This window comes from Zerene cesonia, chromosome 27, assembly GCF_012273895.1.
Source record: "Zerene cesonia ecotype Mississippi chromosome 27, Zerene_cesonia_1.1, whole genome shotgun sequence".
Lineage (NCBI taxonomy): Eukaryota > Metazoa > Arthropoda > Insecta > Lepidoptera > Pieridae > Zerene > Zerene cesonia.
Genome location: NC_052128.1, coordinates 5,867,787 through 5,886,792, shown reverse-complemented (window position 1 = coordinate 5,886,792; position 19,006 = coordinate 5,867,787). Strand labels below are relative to the sequence as shown.

Below are 19,006 nucleotides of genomic sequence, written 5' to 3'. Positions count from 1 at the left end.
CCGAAGATGTGTCATGATGTATGTTTAATTTTTTAGACGGAGATAGGCTCTTTCCTTGAATTCATAAAGCGCGCTAGGAAATGGCGTCGAAACATAATAATTACGGCGGTACATTATAAGTATTATATACTGGATATTAAGGACTTGTATTTTTAGACCCAATCCAAAGAGAAGAAAAGCGGAAAGTATTAAAGATTTTCTATTATTATTTATATTACTATTTGTATTAAGATCTATGATGAATAAAAAAAAGAAGATTAACACTGTAAAAAACACAATGACACGAAATTGAAACAAATATACGGATATTCTATGATTATCAAAACCAAATCTCATCTTACTTTTCTTCTGTTTGTTAATAGCTTAACCCAATAGTACTAAATCTCAGCTTTAGAAACTCGCACTTAAAATATATGAAGATAATTTGCTTTATCATTTTGTTCCATTGAAATCGGGCAACACCTATCTATAATGGATGAATAAACAAATAATATACCAACACATTTAAAATATTAGGGAAATTTTGCGAAATTATAATATTCATCATTCACTAATAAACACAAAGAAGCTTTTCCTATTGAAATTAAATTGAAAGCGGTACCCCTTGAACGATAAATCACAACCTCATTCAGTGTTCGCAAAATGGCCGCCGCGGTTTTGGCGGGAAAACGTTTTGAGACACTTATGTACTTTACGGTAAAAGTTTTAAACATTATTGTTTTTGGATTTGATTTATTGTGCTCCACCCACCTTCATATGTTTCGAGCATTATATAATATCTCTGTTGAATTATTATTTTAACGAAATCAGTAACTAGAAAGTACCTACCTATGAATAGTAATTTATTGGTATGTGAATATTTCTTATATGATAGTGCAATTTTTTTTTTAATTGCAGTAAGCGCTTATTTAAAAACGACCTGTGACATGCTGTTTCACCCCGGGGAGGGACCCGTTAGTAACACTTAGTGTCACTATAATCTATGTCGTGGTGTGATAACGAAGTATAATAAAAATCCATACTTACACAAGTCAAATATAATAAAAAAAAATGAATTTTTAATGAATCATGAAGTGTTTTTTTTTGAGTATTTTAAATGTTTGAATAAACGAGTAGCTATGTTAAATAACATTCATACAGCAGTGTTTTATGACTTCCGCGAAAAACAATTGAATTCAATTTTTAGTCTGTGTTTCTTTGGCCATTGGTGAAATTAGTTAACCATTTACTTTAATCAAATAAAAATATGAAATAAAAATGCCGACGTAATCGCCTATATAATATATATTTCAAGATCAAATAGATAGAAAAAAATAATTAAGAATACTTGTTTGGAATTATGTAATGAAAATTTATACGCCTACATTTAATTTACTTTAAATTCGTAATGATTGATATGATAATATTTGCTATTGAGCTGTAATAGGCGTATCTAATTTCTATCCGTATTGAAAATATAACTGCGAAAGTAACGCTGTCTTTTGTCTTTACTGCGTATACTGATGAATGAATTTAAAAATTTGTGAAAAGATAGTTTGTGGCTCAAGAAAGGACATAAGAGAAGATAACGGGAACTGAAACTATGCAGGGAAAACTCTAATACTGTTTATTTATTCTTAGACTACGCAAGCAGGCGGAAAACTAGTCTATTTATAAACAAAATTTTGGTAATAAATAGCGATTTCAATAATAAGAGTTATTCCTAAACATCTTCATTGTTTTTTAGAAGCCTTATTTTTAAATGCAAAAAGCAGTTATTTTAAATTCATATAGGTTGGTAAAAAAATTCTTACAAACAGATACGTGTAGAGAAATGAGAATCGCTAGATAATATTTATATTACATATTTATATTATATTCTTAATTTTGGCAGAAAATGAACCGATTTAATTGGCTTAGGTAATAGATTATTAATCCGGGTTACCCGAGAAAAACACGAAACTACAACAAAAATAAGAATAGCGTAGTATCTGCCTTTGTTTATTTAGTTTCGTTTAATTACCAATAATCAAACTAAATAACCAAGAATACAAACTATTCGCTAACGACTACATAAATAAGACCTAGTTTCAGCTACCACAAATCTTCACTTTACAATAATAAATTCTAAGTTTAAGGAGGTCTGGGGAATTACTCTGTAATAATGTGTACAACTAATTGTGTAATAGCAAATATGGTGAAATGCACAAATGCTTGTGTTAAATTGAAAGGGGTTATATTTTTGGAAGTTCTTAAATTTAAAAATATTCTGAACTACGTATATATTCGTGAGATTATTGATAGTAAAAAATGTGAACTATGATTGGAGATAAAGGAATTCGGGTAATTTAGTATACTAGCTCCACCACGCGGTCTCATCGGCGGTTTTAAAATAATATTTTGTATCCAGTTACTACACTGGAAAACGAAAAAGCGTGCTTTCTTTACATTGAAAAACGATTTAAAACTGGTTCAGCAATTTTGGCATTCAGTCGTTACGAAAAAATATATAAACTAACAATTTATCTTCATAAATTCAGTGTCATGTGATCATTAATAACACCAAATTGTTAGAAAAACTTGTGCTTGTACTATTCCATTTAAGTCTCAGATGACATAGAATCTAGATACAAAGAAAGCGGTAACAAATGTTTTGTCACTTCAATAATAACATGAACTTAAGCGTTATTATCCAAACATGTGCTTCACACCTTGGGTCACATTAGTTATTAGCTCTTCAATTCAAGTGGTTCCTAAAAAGGAAAAAAAAATATTGGGTTATGGGTTAATAATATAATTAAGAAATCTTGTTTAAAATCCGATTAAAAGTCTTTAATTTCTAAAGGAAAAAACAAAACAATGTAATTTAGATGTTTATTTAAGTACTTTTAATGTCTGCCATAATATTACAATAGTCATTCGTTTTGCATGTTACATACTGCCCCACAATTATGACATCTTTTATTCAACATTACACTACATTACATTAAATTGCCCTTTTTCTTTATTTCGTTTATTATCACAGTCTGTTTATAAAGATTTCAAGAGCAATACAGTAGGTAATTATGGCAATAACTTATTACAAATAGTTATTTTTTAGAAAAAAACTGAACCGCCTTCATTTTGTCAGGAATGAACAAGTTGAAATGAGATATGGGAGGCTCCAGTTTTCAAACAAAAAAAAAAATTATAAGCGAAAAAAAAGCAGTCGAATTTACAGACTCCTCCTTTTCTGAAGTCGGTAGAACTCTTAAACCCTTTCATGTTAGAGAACAGTATCAATTTTTAAATGGGATATTGGAGGCTCCAGTTTTCAAATAAAAAAAAAGAATTATAAGCAAAAAAAAACAGTCGAATATATAGGCTCCTCCTTTTCTGAAGTCGGTAGAACTCTTAAACCCTTTCATGTTAGAGAACAGTATCAATTTTTTACTATAAAAAGGATATAACGATTTTTGATATTTTTATATGTCTACGAAAATTGTAAACTGAATACCTGCACATGGCATTTCTATTGTCAACAAAACGAAATTATAAACTCCCTTAATCTAATATCACAGCTCAGTTTTAATATCACAGATGGAGTAGAATTCTCGCTCTGGCAACAAGTATTCTTGCGTCATATTGGTGAACTTGTCGAAGTTGCAATGACTTGAACCCGTGTCGCATCTGGCGAAGTGCAGTTTCTGTACCGGTGATTCGCCAGCCCTTGCTACGTATATCGGCTGAAAAAAAAAATTTAGCGGATTTGACAACATTTCCTTATCTATAACCGTATAAAGGCATATCTTTTTTTGCTATTGTGACCACAGTACTCGCATATTTCTAGAAAAAAATATATTAAAACGAAAAAATGGTGATGACGTCATACATAGTGTTTAATAAAGATGTGTCTTTGCCAAGTTTTTAAACAGACAAAAAAGGTCTTATGCGTCTACTAACTATGACATTTACAAAAATGTCAGTACAACATTTTTAACACATTTTTTTTTGTCTAAACTAGCATAAGGAAAGATGTATTCCATCGTATAAATGACGTTTAAGAAAAATATGCTTTATTAAACACGTAGCGATGAATAAAAACTTCAATATAAGTGATATTTGAGTTAGTCTTGCTTAAACAAAGAAACAAAGAGCCTAAGACTTTGAAATGTTGTCAAGGTATCGGAAATCGGCGAAAATTATTACCAGATTAAAAACAAGATTTGATATTGGAATAAAAAGAAACTTACGATGCTTGTTTTATTATTTTAGTTTCACCGTTTTGTAAGAAGTGTATTTATTGTATTGCCCTGCTTCTGAATGCTAAATAAATACCGATTTCTTATGTTATGGGTGTTAAACATGCTAGATTGAGCTTATTCTTCAACAGGCTATATAAAATTGAATTTATATAGAACAGATAGGAAATGAATAATGTTCGGTCACAAATAAGGCTTAGTATGAAGTTTTGTGTCGGATTTGTAGCTAACACCGACTACCAGTGGGATAGGGTATAGGGTATATGATATAAGGGAAGCGGTATATACCTAGTATCCGAAGGGCTTCTGGTCACAATTGGCTACAAAGAGCCAATGACCTGGCTCATTGGGGTGTCATACGAGAGGACCATGTTCAGCAGTGCTCAATAAAAGACTCATAATGATGATGATGATAATGATTATACTATCGTATATAATATACGTTATAGCACTTACCAGCACTGTGTACTCCCCAGAACTCTTGGACCTATAGAATTCCAATGCAAATATAGCTCCATACTCCGGCACCGCCTGCTCGTGCCGTGATATCCCGGTGACCTCCATGAGGGAGCCGATGTTGAAGTCATGCGCTGAGAACATGCGGAACCGCTTGCTGACTGGTCTCCCTGATGCTATGGCTGATGCAGCTTGGATGAACTCATTAAGAATAACACCTGTAAACATAAATATAAACGTTGATATAATTAGAAAGCCTAGATAAAGTTCGATCACGATCAGGCAGGATTCGAACCCGCATCATTCGCAATCAAAAGTCATCCTTCCTTCAAAATTTACTTAATTATAAAACATTTGAATGCTATAAAACTGAAAATTACTTGTTCAGTTATTAATTTTGTGCCTACGCGTACACGTCCGTCTTCCGTCAAGGATTGTTTTCTTATCAACAGGGTTGGCTAGACGATTGCTAATGTACAATAAGGCTGCAAAATATTGCTAACATATTGTGTATTTGAAGTATCACGTATGTGGTATATATGCATTTCATATCTATTTCACTACTAATTTTCTTATGACAATGGGGCTATTGGAAGAAATTTTTGGGCTTTTGAAGCGTAAGCGTAAGTAAGTTATCGCGAGAGCGTAAAATCAAGGGGGTCCTGTGTTCGATTCCCGGTGGGGAAGCACATAATAAAGAAAAATCCGTCTGGCAGGACCCAGTGGGCTGATCACCTACTTGTCTATAAAGAAGATTGATCAGGGAAATAGATGTATATCATTTGTCCCATACCCCACTAGCGACAGACACAGAGAGAGACAGCGACACGAGACTTCCCTTGATTTAAAGACATGATTTTCGTTCCTTATTATGTTTTAAATAACTTCGCTTTCAAAAATTTGAGAAGGTTTTGAAACTTAGAAAAAACCTGCCATGTCATAATAACCGAGCGTGGGAAGTATTATTTTATAGTGTTATGAAAATTGACGATCAGAGGACATTTTTGAATAATAATGAGATCGTCAATCTTATAGAATGATCTTAAACAAAATATCTTTTGATATGAATGATATTTTTAATTCAAGTGCCCAACTAGGCATCCTAATTTTAAGAGTTTAACTAATGGATATTTAATCCACCTGAAACAGTCTCAAGACGAAATCAACACAATAGAGATTATATTTGGCCCTCATCCGACATTTTCTTTTACCTAACGAATTAAATATTTTTAAATGAACCTGGTAAATATTTCGAGTTAAAAAAGCATCTCTTAAATGAATACCGGCATCATTATAAGCCATAGCTCTTTGGAATAAAAAGGTATAAATGAAAAAAAAAAATGGTTGCCTGTAAAGTCGGTTTTACGGGCGAAGATTTTACGTGACAACGTCTTTTTCTCGGTAGAATATTTATTGATATGAATATTATTAAATTGCACAATAGGAACAAGAAATTGAATGAAAATAAGAATTGCACAAATTTTAACTATAGAAAATATATTTTGTTTACTAAAAAGACAGAGACAGAGACACAAGCACGCGCCGATTCAATTCTCTAGTGCTGCGCGCGCGGCGGACCGATCATAGTTCGGTGACTCATCGTAACGTTACCGGGCGTTACACTTTTTCATGAGTGCCTCCGAGCCGCAACCTAATTTAAGACGTTGTCACGTCAAAATATTTGTGTTATTTCAAGTTGAAGGTATATTGCTCGTATGATTTAAGGTTGCAGGTTTATTTTAGGTAACAAAGCAAACAAATGCAGTCGAATTGATATCCTCCTTCCTTCGTCTGTTGAAAAACTGTGATTATTATTCTATGTATGGTTGTTTGGTTCAGATACTTTTGAACCGACCTTTCTAGAAGGTAAAGGTTTAAAAAGGGGGGAGAATTCGGCCGCTATTCCGGTTTTGTCACTTGATAATTCCGCGGGTTTTCAACCAATTGTCGTGATTCTAGACGGAATAAAAAGTGTATAGAAAATAGGCAATTAAATATGGGTTTTCGATTCTAATTAAACATCACACTATCACACTAATATTGCAAATGTAAAAGTTTATTTGTTTGGGTATTAGACCGTCAATCAGGCTGAAACTGCTGAAGGGATTTCAATGAAATTTGATATACAGAGATAGTATGAGATAACTTGGGTGATAGGATACTATTATCCCGATTATATACTCCCTTGGGATAAAACAGGAATCTTGATATCCGGGCGGAGCCGAGCGAGCGTCTTGTAAAATCCTTTCTACTAATATTATAAATGCGAAAATTTGTAAGGATGTGTGTGTGTGTTTGTTGCTCTTTCACGCGAAAACTACTGAACCGATTACAATGAAATTTGGTACGTAGATAGCTGGACAACTGGAATAACATATAGGCAACTTTCTATCCCGACATTCCTACTGGATACGAACTTAAGCGGGTGAAACCGCGGGGCGCAGCTAGCATTACACAATTAACTCACCTCCACCAATGCGTTTCATCTCGTCAGTTCTGAAGTAAAGCCTATATGCTAGCCTGGCTGCTTCGCCTAGCTTAGCAAGGACTGGTTTTGCCCAGTCCGGTATATCTAACCCAAGGCTAACCTGGAAATATAAATGGGATTAGAAATAAAGAAAAATAGAATATTAATGATAGAGTTTGTTACAGTATAACAGGGAATAAAAGAACAAGTGTGTACCCTTGTCAAAGGCATGGATTATTAGCATTCAGTATAAAATATTGATATTTTGCTACTGCAAAAGGAAATTGGTATTTTGTAACCATATATTTTATGCTACCTGAAGTTATTATGTTTTACATGATACAATTTTATTATTTATCTGTAGGAGTTATTTTTATATCTACATTGTCTTTAACAGTGCAAACAATTGGCTTAGTTTGTTTTTTTAGACTTCATATAATTTTCCTTTGAAATAATTTTAAAACATGGGTAGTGCTAGTAGTCTATAAATAGGGTATGGCGTAATGAATGGACGATATAGTAATTACGAGTAGAGGTTGTGACGGATCAGAAAAATACATTTAATATACACTAAAGTCCCACCCTGAGGTATGCAAAAAGAATGCATCATTTGCCACTGGGCTCGGACTATTTTAGCACATTGTTTCGTGTAATAATATATTCATAAAAATAGTACTATGATACTCAAGTTACCTGACTCTTGAACAGATCAAATAGCGTTTCAAACTGCAGCGGGTCTTCCGAGAAGTCTTTACCCGTTGTCATCTTGACCAAGGCGATCAGCTGTTCGTACGGCTTGAACTCCTGGTACAGAGACTCTGCTTTCGCAATCGCCATGAGCTCCTTGAAGCGATTGCAATTGGAGTAGTAGCGGAGCTGGAAGAGGATGGTTTAGTTAGACAGTTTACCTATAGCATTCCCGAATTACGACAACTTCCAAAAAAGAGTAGACAATGTAAATACCTAAAAGAAACACACTTTCAAGTTTACGTCATTGTTTTATTTAAATATTGTTGACGTATTCAGCTTCTGAAATACATTCCATTGATCATAGTATGTAAAATTTGTAACTCCCTTTATATTAAAAGAGCAGCAGAACATGCAAATCTGGTGTTTATGGACGGTGATGATTAATTATTTAATATCAGATTAATAGATAGAAGTCCAACAGTTAAGGGTGTTTTAGTTTTCGATATGGATGCTAGTTGCATTTCTTATTGATTGACACACGTTACCCTGGTTACTGGTATCTTATTGAAAGACTAGTGAATAATAATAAGAGCTTATTAAGCTGAATTATTTTAGCCAGAGCGTTAAGTGTAATGCTTAGGTTTAGCTTAAGCTAGACTTCGTGACAACTCTTATTGCCTACAGGAGTTATCGAGGTTCCCAACCTTAAAATAGGAATAATACTTGAACAAAATAATTCCACAATGGCCTAATCCTGGTGCTTTCACAATGGCTTGAAGGTATCGTATTCGTAAGGATTACTTACTTATCGGCTTGTGGTGAGACGCAACATAAAATTGGTTGAAAAACAAAGGTTTAGGAAGTATGAAAATTCATCAGATCGATGAAATAAACGCGTGAGAGAATTGAAATTTGTTTTACGTACAAACTGATTTTAAAGTTACGTACATAATATTACTAGCCTTTGCTCGCGGCTTCGCACGAGTTATATTGGGGGTAGTTTAATAAATTTTATTATATATGTAAACCTTCTTCTTGAATCACTATCTACTAAAAAAAACCATCAAACGTACGGGACGTAGGGACAGAGACAACGATTCTCTTTTATACTATATTGTAGTGATAATTTAATGCATTTTTTTCTGAGAAATGTTGGGATCTATTCAAATCACCTTCAGAGTGCTGAATATTTGTTGAGAATCGATTAACGCGAAAGTTTCTTACGCGAAAACCACTGAGCCGACTTTGATGATAATTGACGGTGATGTAGCTTATGCACCAGAATAATTTTAATGAGCTATAGATAAAATTTTGCTTAGCTTTGCTTTTGGACGCGAGTCGACGGTGGGTAAAACTGCGCGGCAAAGCTAGTAAATTATTGAAGTGATTTAAAAATACATTAAATAAAGATTATTTAATAAAAACGTGACTGATCACGTGAATACAAACCAATATACCGGTTTTATTTACAATTTGACATTATAATGATGATAAGGCGTACAGAATTTATAATTATAATTTAAACGTACGTATTATCTTAAAGATTATAAAGTTCATGTATGCCATTACATAAGTGATTAAGTGTTATATCAATTGAAATTTGGCCTATTTTAACGGATAAAATCTTATTTTTTACTTCCTGTACAATTGGCTCAAATATTACAAAACTATTAATGTCATAAACTCGACAGTAACTCCGTCTGTCTGAATTTTCTTCGCGCGTAAACCACAGAGCCGATTTCGATGAAATTTTGCACAGTTATAGTTTTGGATCTAATGAGAAGAGGAATTGTGGGGCGCAAACTTCGGATCTGCTTGTTTTTTCCTATGATAGCGGTCAAAGTCGTTAGCGGAAAACTAGTTTCCTACTTATTATGTTATAATTTTTTACTCTTTTCCGTCGATAATTTCTACTCTGTGTTATTACTGTGATTTAATCTTAGTTTACCAATTATGGCAATAAATATTCAAATAATAAGAATTTCTAAAAAAATATCAAATGTTTTTATTTATATAAAGTACACTTGTGAATTGAATATTCAATTGTAATCTTCCTTCAATAAGCGCTACAATTTTCCTAAAGTACCATCTTGCAGCCTTAGCATTAATATCAGCAAGATCATAAAGGCTTACTCTTTTCTATAGATACTGCTCTTCGAACGACAATGCCTAATTGCTATCCATTATGACAAATCAAAAGCGATTCTAAAATAGGTCTATATGATCAAACTAGCCCGCAGCTTAGCCCGCGCGTCTTAATAAATTTTCATTGTACAAACTTTCATCCCCTATTTAAACTCCTTGGGGGTAGACTTTATCAATATTCTGAGCGGATGCCTACGTCATAACATCTATCTGCATGCCAAATTTCAGCCCGACTCGTCCATTGGTTTGGCCTATGTGTTGATAGATCACTCACTTTTGAGTTATATATTTAGAAGATAATGACATCTAGTTTTATACTTACATAATCTTCTTTCAAAGGCACTGCAGTATACGGTACTGGTTGCCACACCTTCCCCAAGCCGTCGTCCCACTGTTGCTCCATCTCTGGGGGGTATAGAGCTGCCATGGCCATCTGAGCTGTCATTTTGGTCCGCTCCTTATCAGTACTCCTTAGAGCTATCTCGTCTTGAAGGTAAATGTTTGAGAGGAGACCATATCCCTGGGACCCATAGCGCTGGCGGATGAATTTCCCAATTTGATACGCTCGACGCTTTCCTATCTGAAAATGTATGTTACTCTATTAATATAATATTTAAACAAGCTTCTAGATAATTTAAGAGACGATTTTTTTATGTATGCCACATTTCATACGAATAAGGCACGATTCGAACAATGAAGTCTATAAAAAATGCCCTACTAAAATTATAAACACGTGCAAGTATGGATGGATGGATGTTTCATATTATGTTACTCTTAAAAACTGCTGAATCGACTTAAATGAAACTTTACAATAATATAGCTTATACCTCAGAAGAAGACATGAGCTATATAAATACTGGCATTTGTGGGTTCGTCCGCGAGAGAAACCGCGAGGCGCAGCTAATAAATTATAACTCTCTTTCTAATATAAGCAAGGTTTTACAAGTGAACATAATATTACAACTATTATAGAGCCTATTATTCAAATTTATGTTATACCAGTTGTTTTAGGGTAAATAATGACAATTGAGTTAAAATTGGTATTCAAACATTTTTGTCTCAACATTGGATGAATGAAACAATTTGACTGCAAACATGTGGGCAGTGAGTTTGTTACAGAAAAAGTAGCTAAAATGAAAATTTGATAATTGTAAGAAACTAGACGCTTGTCCTGGCTTCGCTTGGATATCAAGGTTGTTTAATCCCAAGGGAGTATTTAATCGGGATAAAAAGTATCCTATCACCCAAGTCTTCTCATACCCTCCCTGCCTGTATATTATATTTCATTAAATCCGTTCAGTAGTGTCAGCATGATAGACGGACAAACATCCGAACAAACAAACTTTCACATTATAATATTACTAGCATACCCGGCCACGCGTTGCTGTGGCTGAGTAATAATTAAAAATATTAGCATGATAAATTATTGGGATAATTCATCGAAATAAAAACTATCCTATAACTCAAGTTGGACCAAATTACACGTAAAATGCCAAATTACATCAAAATCGGTTGAGTTGGTTAAGAGTTCATTGGGAATATACATCATGACACTGGATTTTTATATATTAAGATTAGTGTCATAACATGCTGAGTGCTTTTTTAATATTTTTTAGATTGTTCGTTTCAATCGCAAGGGTTTTAATCGTTAAAATAAATGCTTCGAGGTATCCTTGTGATTAATTTTCTATCATATCTAATTTGCATTATGCTTTCAACACTATACATTTTAGCATATCAAACATTTCTCTTTTAAAGCACTGGAAAATATACTAAGGCGTCATTAAACACGCTTTTAGCTCTTACCCTATCTTCATAATGATATAAAAGTTTGAGTTAGTTTGTTCATAAGTTTATTGACATTTCAACACATAGGTACTTTCACGATAAAAACCCGTGTTCAAATAACATAATTGTTTTTACATCTTTGTATATTAAACACTACATAATACAGGTTATCAAGATCGTTGAACTGCATGATCTAACCTTCTATAACATTTGGAGGTCATAACAGGACCATCAAGTTATCATTATACTATTAACATAAGTTTTATCATTGACGAAACAGTCGCCTAAATCCTTGATATGAGATCGGTCTTTTTAATTGCAGTTGTTGGACTTGTTAATTCAATGTTATTACGATTCGTAAAGTCATATCTGAAGGCCTGAAAAATCGTGTACATCCGCAGATATTGTAATTTTATTACACCTATTGTTGATGAGATTATACACGAACGAGTAATGATATTTGGCTGCATTTTAATCATATAGTTCTGTGTGTCGAAAGGGGTTTGGTTAGTTTCATTATCTGTATTAATTATAAAGCAGCTGTATCGAAAATATTTAGGTCATAAGAGGGCGTTTAATCACAGTATTATAAGTACCAGTAGTTTAGTACTTACATTGGTCAATCCTTCCAAACCTTCTATATAAGTCAGGTTAAGTATCTTCTCTCTTTGATCTGATAGCGCCAACTCATCTGAATCGGGTGTCCTCTCTCCGTGTCTGTTAACCTTTGATAAGAGAATTATATTTGGATTTAAAGGTCACTTTGGCTTAGTCTAGATTATAAAACTTTAGTGTTTTAATTATCTTGTTTTCACAAAACCGCTAGTATAAGTTCGGAGTATTGTTATGAATAATTAAGTCGCACCTAAAACAATTAAAGGCTAATTCCTAAAGGTTACTTTATAGTTTATCTGGTTGACTGTACGCTCCGGTTTCTTTCGTGGTACATAATTCTGAAAGTAGGCGTCATAGTACGGATATTAAGTCTGAATCTGCATGTGGATCGTTTTTTTGAAAGAGTTTGCCCGGTGATGTTAGCATTAGAATAATTCGATAGCCTGCATGTCTATGAAGACCACGTTAATGTAAAAGCTATTGAAATTTTTACGAACCAAATTTCACCCATCTTTACATTGATAGAGGAATTAGAAGAGATTTTAATTATTATTATATTACTTAGATTTATAGTTAAGCAATGAAAGGTTTACAAAAATTCATAATATTTGTGATAAGTGAATAATAAAATATCGCTTTAATTTTATGCGCTCTAAATTTCTCGACATTTTTGAAACAAAAAGCTTGATTACAAAATAAGATGCAAATGTCAAAGACCAGATTATTACCCTTTTGTAACGAGTGACCTTAAGTATATATAATAAAAGATCGTGGGTTTCAATCTCTCGTCATTGTCTGTATTTTAGCGTGGGAGTCGAGCATTCTTCGGCACAAATTGGGCCAGCCCGCACCGGGGTAGCAACACACCCCCACGGCGTGATATTGTAGCATGGTACTGTTTCCTCACCCTTCCCAGTCCATTCCTTTATGCCCATCGTCAATCCTTTCCTTATCCCTTACCCCTTGTAAGCGGGCAATGCATTTGCAGCGGCCCTACCTCTGCAAATGTTCATGTGTGGTGGTGATCCCTGGTGGTGACTCACTTACGATCAGGTGAACCAGCAACTCATTTGACCACTATGACATAAAAAAAGAATAATATAAGTACTATAAAAACTTACCAGAAAAGTCAGTAATAACTCATTGTCATCTCCAATGTCTATTATGTGGCTAGACGAGGCAGATATTAGAAAGACGGATAGTAAGATATAGCGAAACATATCTGAAACAAAAATTACCTTGAGAAACAGAGCATTGCGACTAAAATTATATCAATGTTGGACCAGTCGTTTAATATACTAAAATAAACACATTGACAACTAACTTGATAGTTTTAAAAAAGAATCCATACTGGTGATGAAAAAAACTTATATGTCCCAGTCAAAACCGGATGCGGAAGCTAGTGATACTAGAAAATAGAAAGTGTACCAAACTACTTATAATCTATTAGACTCATATTGCATATCTATTGACCGCCATTATAATCTGTGGCCGTTTGAACTTTACTATCTGTTATTATAGCTAAATAAAACACGTTTATTGGAACGGATTTAATTTTATTGTTGTTTTGTTTAGATCTCAATGGAAAGTCATACTTGGTCGCCTTGGTGTGAGTCCTAACTCAGGCATTGTTAAGCTGAAATTACCTAGGTATATAGGTCTATGTGGATAACCTAAATCAACAGAAAAAGTTATTATTTTGTAAAGAAGGATATATTATATTACTAGCTGCACCCGGCACACGCTGTTCTGCCTTACTCTTATCGTTTAGGGGTATGAAAAATAGATGTTGGCCGATTCTCATAGATACCGGATAAGCACAAAAAATTTCATCAAAATCGATCAAGCCGTTTCGGAGGAGTATGGCAACTAAAACTGTGACACGAGATTTTTATTTATTTATTTTTTTATATCATAGCGGGCAACTGAGCTGGTGGTTCGCTTGATGGTAAGCGATCACCACCGCCCATGAACATTCGCAAAGATAGTGCCTCTGCGAATGCGCTGCCCGCTTTTAGTGGGTAAGGGAAAAGGAACGGATTCATGACGGGAAAGAAGGAATGGACTGGGACGAGTGAGGAAAAGGAAATAGGCCTCCGGCTCCCCCACTCACCGTACGAAACACAGTGTCATGCCACTATTTCACGTCGGTTTTCTGTGGGGGTGTGGTACTTCCCCGGTGCGAGCTGGCCCAATTCGTGCCGAAGCGTGCTCGACTACCACAATAAAATATTTTTTATATATTACCTACTACTACCTTTCGGAATGCGACATCACACGCGAAATAAAAAAAATTTTGTGGGAATTTGATGATTACCACGGTAAATAAATTTTTAGGTATTTAAAAAGTTAATTAAATTGTGATAAATATTATAGGTAATTAATTATTACTGTTGTGTTTTATATACATTGGGTCTTCTAATTGAGATAGTATATCCTATGTATTAGGACGAGGATAAGACGACTGTTTTCCACTGAAATAAAACCTAATATTACCTGCAATAGGACCAGACATTAACTGTAGTCTATGACCTAGATCGAGGTACTAAATATCAGCTGTTTGTTACACTAGGGCCTTTGTAACGACTCTTCCCTTATTATAGTGAAGCCGAAAGCACTTTGACCCAATTAAAATAATTATTTACAAAAATTCAGCAGCTATTCAATTATCAAAGTTTTCCGGCGTAGTTGTTTGCTATTCGGGTCTTTGTTTGTATGATTGAAGAAACGAAAACGAAAAATAAAACGATCGGAATTATACAGGTCTTACGTCAGATGCAGATTAGTAGAGAATAAGCACTGAAATTATATTAAATAATTATGATTCTACTAGCTGCGCCCCGCGGTTTTACTCGCGTAAGTCCGTATCCCGTAGGAATATCGGTATAAAAAGTAGACTATATGTTATTCCAGTTGTCCAGCTGTCTATATACCAAATTTCATTGCAATCGGTTCAGTAGTTTTTGCGTGAAAGAGCAACAAACACACACATCCTTACAAACTTTCGCATTTATAATATTAGTAGGAAGTAGGATTAAGTTTGTATATTTGTTGCCATTTTACGTAAAAATTATTGAATCGAATTCGCTCTATACATCTTCCGCCATATTTATGTGCACTGAATTCCTTTAAATGATAGCCGGCACTGTTTTTACATAATACATGGTCTGGCAGAAATTGCTATCGGTAAATCATATCTTTATACTAGCTGACCTCGCAAACGCTGTTCTGTCTTACTTTTATCATAAGATGTATGAAAAATAGATGTTTGTCGATTCTCAGATCTAAAAACTTCATGAGAATCGGTCCAGCCATTTAAGAGGAGTGTGGTAACTAACATTGTGACACGAGAATTTTATATATTAGATAATGTCATAATCATATCTTAACAAAAATAGTCACCATAAAAGATGATAAGATCTTGCTTCTTTACACATGTACTGTATATAGATTCTTAATGAAATCTAGGTTTAAATAAGTCCTAAATACGAATCGGTGTCACTATTACACGTGGTTTCATACATCGATATGTGTGTCGATAAACCACAAATCCCAATCCTGTTGTTTTTAATGCAATGCTAAGTGAAAGGATTATTATGATATTATTATCCAACAATATTTCCGTAAAGCATTTTAAAACTTGTTTCAAAAGCTTCTCGTTTTTAGCGTTCCGTATCTCGAAAGGAATCAACATAAAAAAACGATAAAAAACAACATGCATAAATCAACTAAACTGTCTCACTTATTCTTGTACAGGTACATAAGGAAATGATTTAATCCTGACGATCTTTATCAGGATAATACCATCCTACTAATGTTATAAATGCGAAAGTTTGTAAGGATGTGTGTGTGTTTGTTGCTCTGTCACGCTAAAACTACTGAACCGATTGCAATGAAATTTGGTACGTAGACAGCTGGACAACTGGAATAACATATAGGCAACTTTGTATCCCGATATTCCTACGGAATACAGACTTACGCGGGTCCGCAGGGCGCAGGTAGTAAGATATACTTTTGAAACTATTGCGTCTTCACCGATCTTGATAAATCTACAAAGTTTAAACTGCATCTGTCTATCTGGAATCACTGGATCAGAATCGAGTTCAAAGGAGTTAGTTGCATACAAACATATAAATATACAAACAGTCAGGTCAAGCCCATAAAATAGTATTAAAAACAGAATCCTTTTAGGATTAGCTCCATGTCTGTCTATCTTTCAAGGCTTGTCCTCAACAATGGCTTAAGGTATCAAGATGTAATTAATCATGAATACTTGGTTCTAACGCCCTTAAAAATCTACTAATATGGGAAATGCAAAAGTTTATTAGGATGGATGTAGAATCTCTTTCGGAAGAAAACCACTAAATGAATACCGATGTTACTTGTCAGTGATGTAGTTTATGTAGAAAAATAACACATGAGCTATAGAAATACTTGTTTCTGACCGCGGATTTCTTCGCGACTGAAACTGCGTGGCAGTACTAATTATACATAAAGACTTAATGGATATTAAATTTCATACGAAGTTTTCGCTTCAATAAACGCCAGGATTATGGGTCAAGATCTTTTTTATAAAGACGTCTGAAAACCGACAGAACTTCGGCCAAGTTTGAAATTTAAAATATGCTTTAGTTCAAAAGCAAAATAGTTGGAGAATACAAAGGCTATTTTTAGTAATGCTGCCTGAATTCACGGTTAAAATGAATTCGTCGAATCTTAATAAACATCCATTTCAAATTGTGTTCTAATATATGTAAATAAATTGTTCGTCATGATATTTGATGGGTAAGATTTTTATGTTCTTGTGTAATACTTCATTGGACGGATAAATTAATAACGATTTTAATAATTAACGAAATAATAATATTTTAAACATTAACAATTTGAATGGACACAGGACATTTTAACAAAAATTTTTTTCGGAGTGATTGTGTGACCGTCATAGAAATAATTCATTTTTCAACAATTATAAATTATAGATATTCCTACTAATAAAATTATAAATGCAAAAGTTTGTAAGGATGTGTGTGTGTTTGTTGCTTTTTCACTGGAATAACATATAGGCAACTTTTTATCCCGTTATTTACTTTTTACTAAATTATACTATTCTAAAGAAAATTGTATAATATATTTAACCTTTTAAACGCCAAAATAAACCAAGGAATAGACAGCTATTAACGAATTAATCTATTTGTAATGGATGTTTAACTTATGAACATTAAATCTTCATTGAGATACTGACGAAATGTTTAAGTTTAAAAATTATTTAATTTGTATCTCTGAAATTGTTTTACTCCCTTTTTGATAGACTATTTTGATGTAAAATAATGAAGAAATAGCGTTCTATTTATGGGCGTAGCTGGATGGTGGTTTAAGGAGTTACGGGCTTTTAGAGGAGGATTTGGAAAAGATTGACGAGGGGAATAAGGGAAGAAGGAGTGAGGGGTGAGGAAAAGGATTCGGGGCATCGGCTCCACATCGAACGAAACACAGTATCATGCTACTATATCACGCCGACCTTATACCCCGGTGCGAGCTGGCCCAATTTGTACTGAAGCTCGTCAGCATGCTCGTCCCCCACAATAAAAACAATAGATGTATAATCAAGGAAATATCTACCTTTGACCTATCTTAAGAACTTGGTTACTTGGTCATTTGATAAGATATCGTCACGGGATACACACGTGCCGGATAATTAAATGATAAACTATTGAGACGCAGTTTATTTAATATAATAAAAATAGATTTATCGAAGTTGCTTGTTTTGTATTCCTTTTCTAATTGGTAGCGTTATGTGTTATTAAATTGTAAATAATAAGTTTTGATTGGTAGAAAGATGTGTTTTCAATAAGGTTTTATGCAACTGATTTTTTTATTAAGAGATGATTGTCGCAAATAAAAAAAAAACATATAAGTCGCTGACGGAACAACCATACATCATCTAGTCTAAGGTATGCTATGAAGCTATACGTTTGTTTACATATCGATTATGTAAGCGATGCCGTGTTTTATAATTAGTCAAGAAAAAATTTGCAAAAGTTTCCGTCTATTATGGATGTAGTTAAATGAAGAATGTATATAAATGTATTCGTGTGATTATAAAAACAATTATATGGTTAATTGTTTACGATTTGTATAATATATTATACTTATACATTATATAACAACTACGACGAGGAAAGAAGGTTATTATTATTTATGCGTGTAAGTTTATAGCAGCATATCTTCTAAATTAAATTATTTGACAAATGGGGGTTTAGTATTTTCTTGTGTTTGATTTTACGCGAGTATTATACATTCAGAAATCAAAGTTTAATGTCTCCCCGTGACTAAGTTCGCTGTAAAGTGTTCGAAACGTCGGGTTAATAATATAATGAACATGTCGCGTTTAAAATCCGTTAAAAAGTTTTTAATTTCTAAATGGGGGTTTTATTAGAAGCGCCTTGATCGGTCGCTACATATAAGCTCAGAGAATAATATTATTATGATATCGCTTATATCATAAATTTATAATAGCGCCCTCTGTTGAGTGCAAAGTCAACTGTTAACCGAAGTACTCTACGAACATTGCATATTATTATTTTTTCAGTAAAAAATTTCTGTCAATTTGAATTGAAGTTGTTAT

The 19,006-nt window shown here is 33.6% G+C and overlaps 1 protein-coding gene across 1 annotated transcript in view; it reads right to left on the bottom strand.

Annotated features, from left to right (window-relative positions):
• Positions 1–2,844: 2,844 nt before the first annotated feature.
• LOC119837500 (venom acid phosphatase Acph-1-like) overlaps positions 2,845–19,006 on the bottom strand; it is an 18,442-nt gene continuing 2,280 nt past the window's right edge. Inside the window, exons 2-8 of the mRNA XM_038363100.1 lie at positions 13,503–13,603; positions 12,381–12,491; positions 10,301–10,558; positions 7,837–8,019; positions 7,144–7,264; positions 4,677–4,894; positions 2,845–3,704 (exon numbers count right to left, since the gene is read on the bottom strand). Coding sequence (XP_038219028.1) covers positions 3,534–3,704; positions 4,677–4,894; positions 7,144–7,264; positions 7,837–8,019; positions 10,301–10,558; positions 12,381–12,491; positions 13,503–13,601 — 1,161 coding nt within the window. The 5' untranslated portion in view covers positions 13,602–13,603 and the 3' untranslated portion in view covers positions 2,845–3,533. The remainder of the gene's footprint in view (positions 3,705–4,676; positions 4,895–7,143; positions 7,265–7,836; positions 8,020–10,300; positions 10,559–12,380; positions 12,492–13,502; positions 13,604–19,006) is intronic.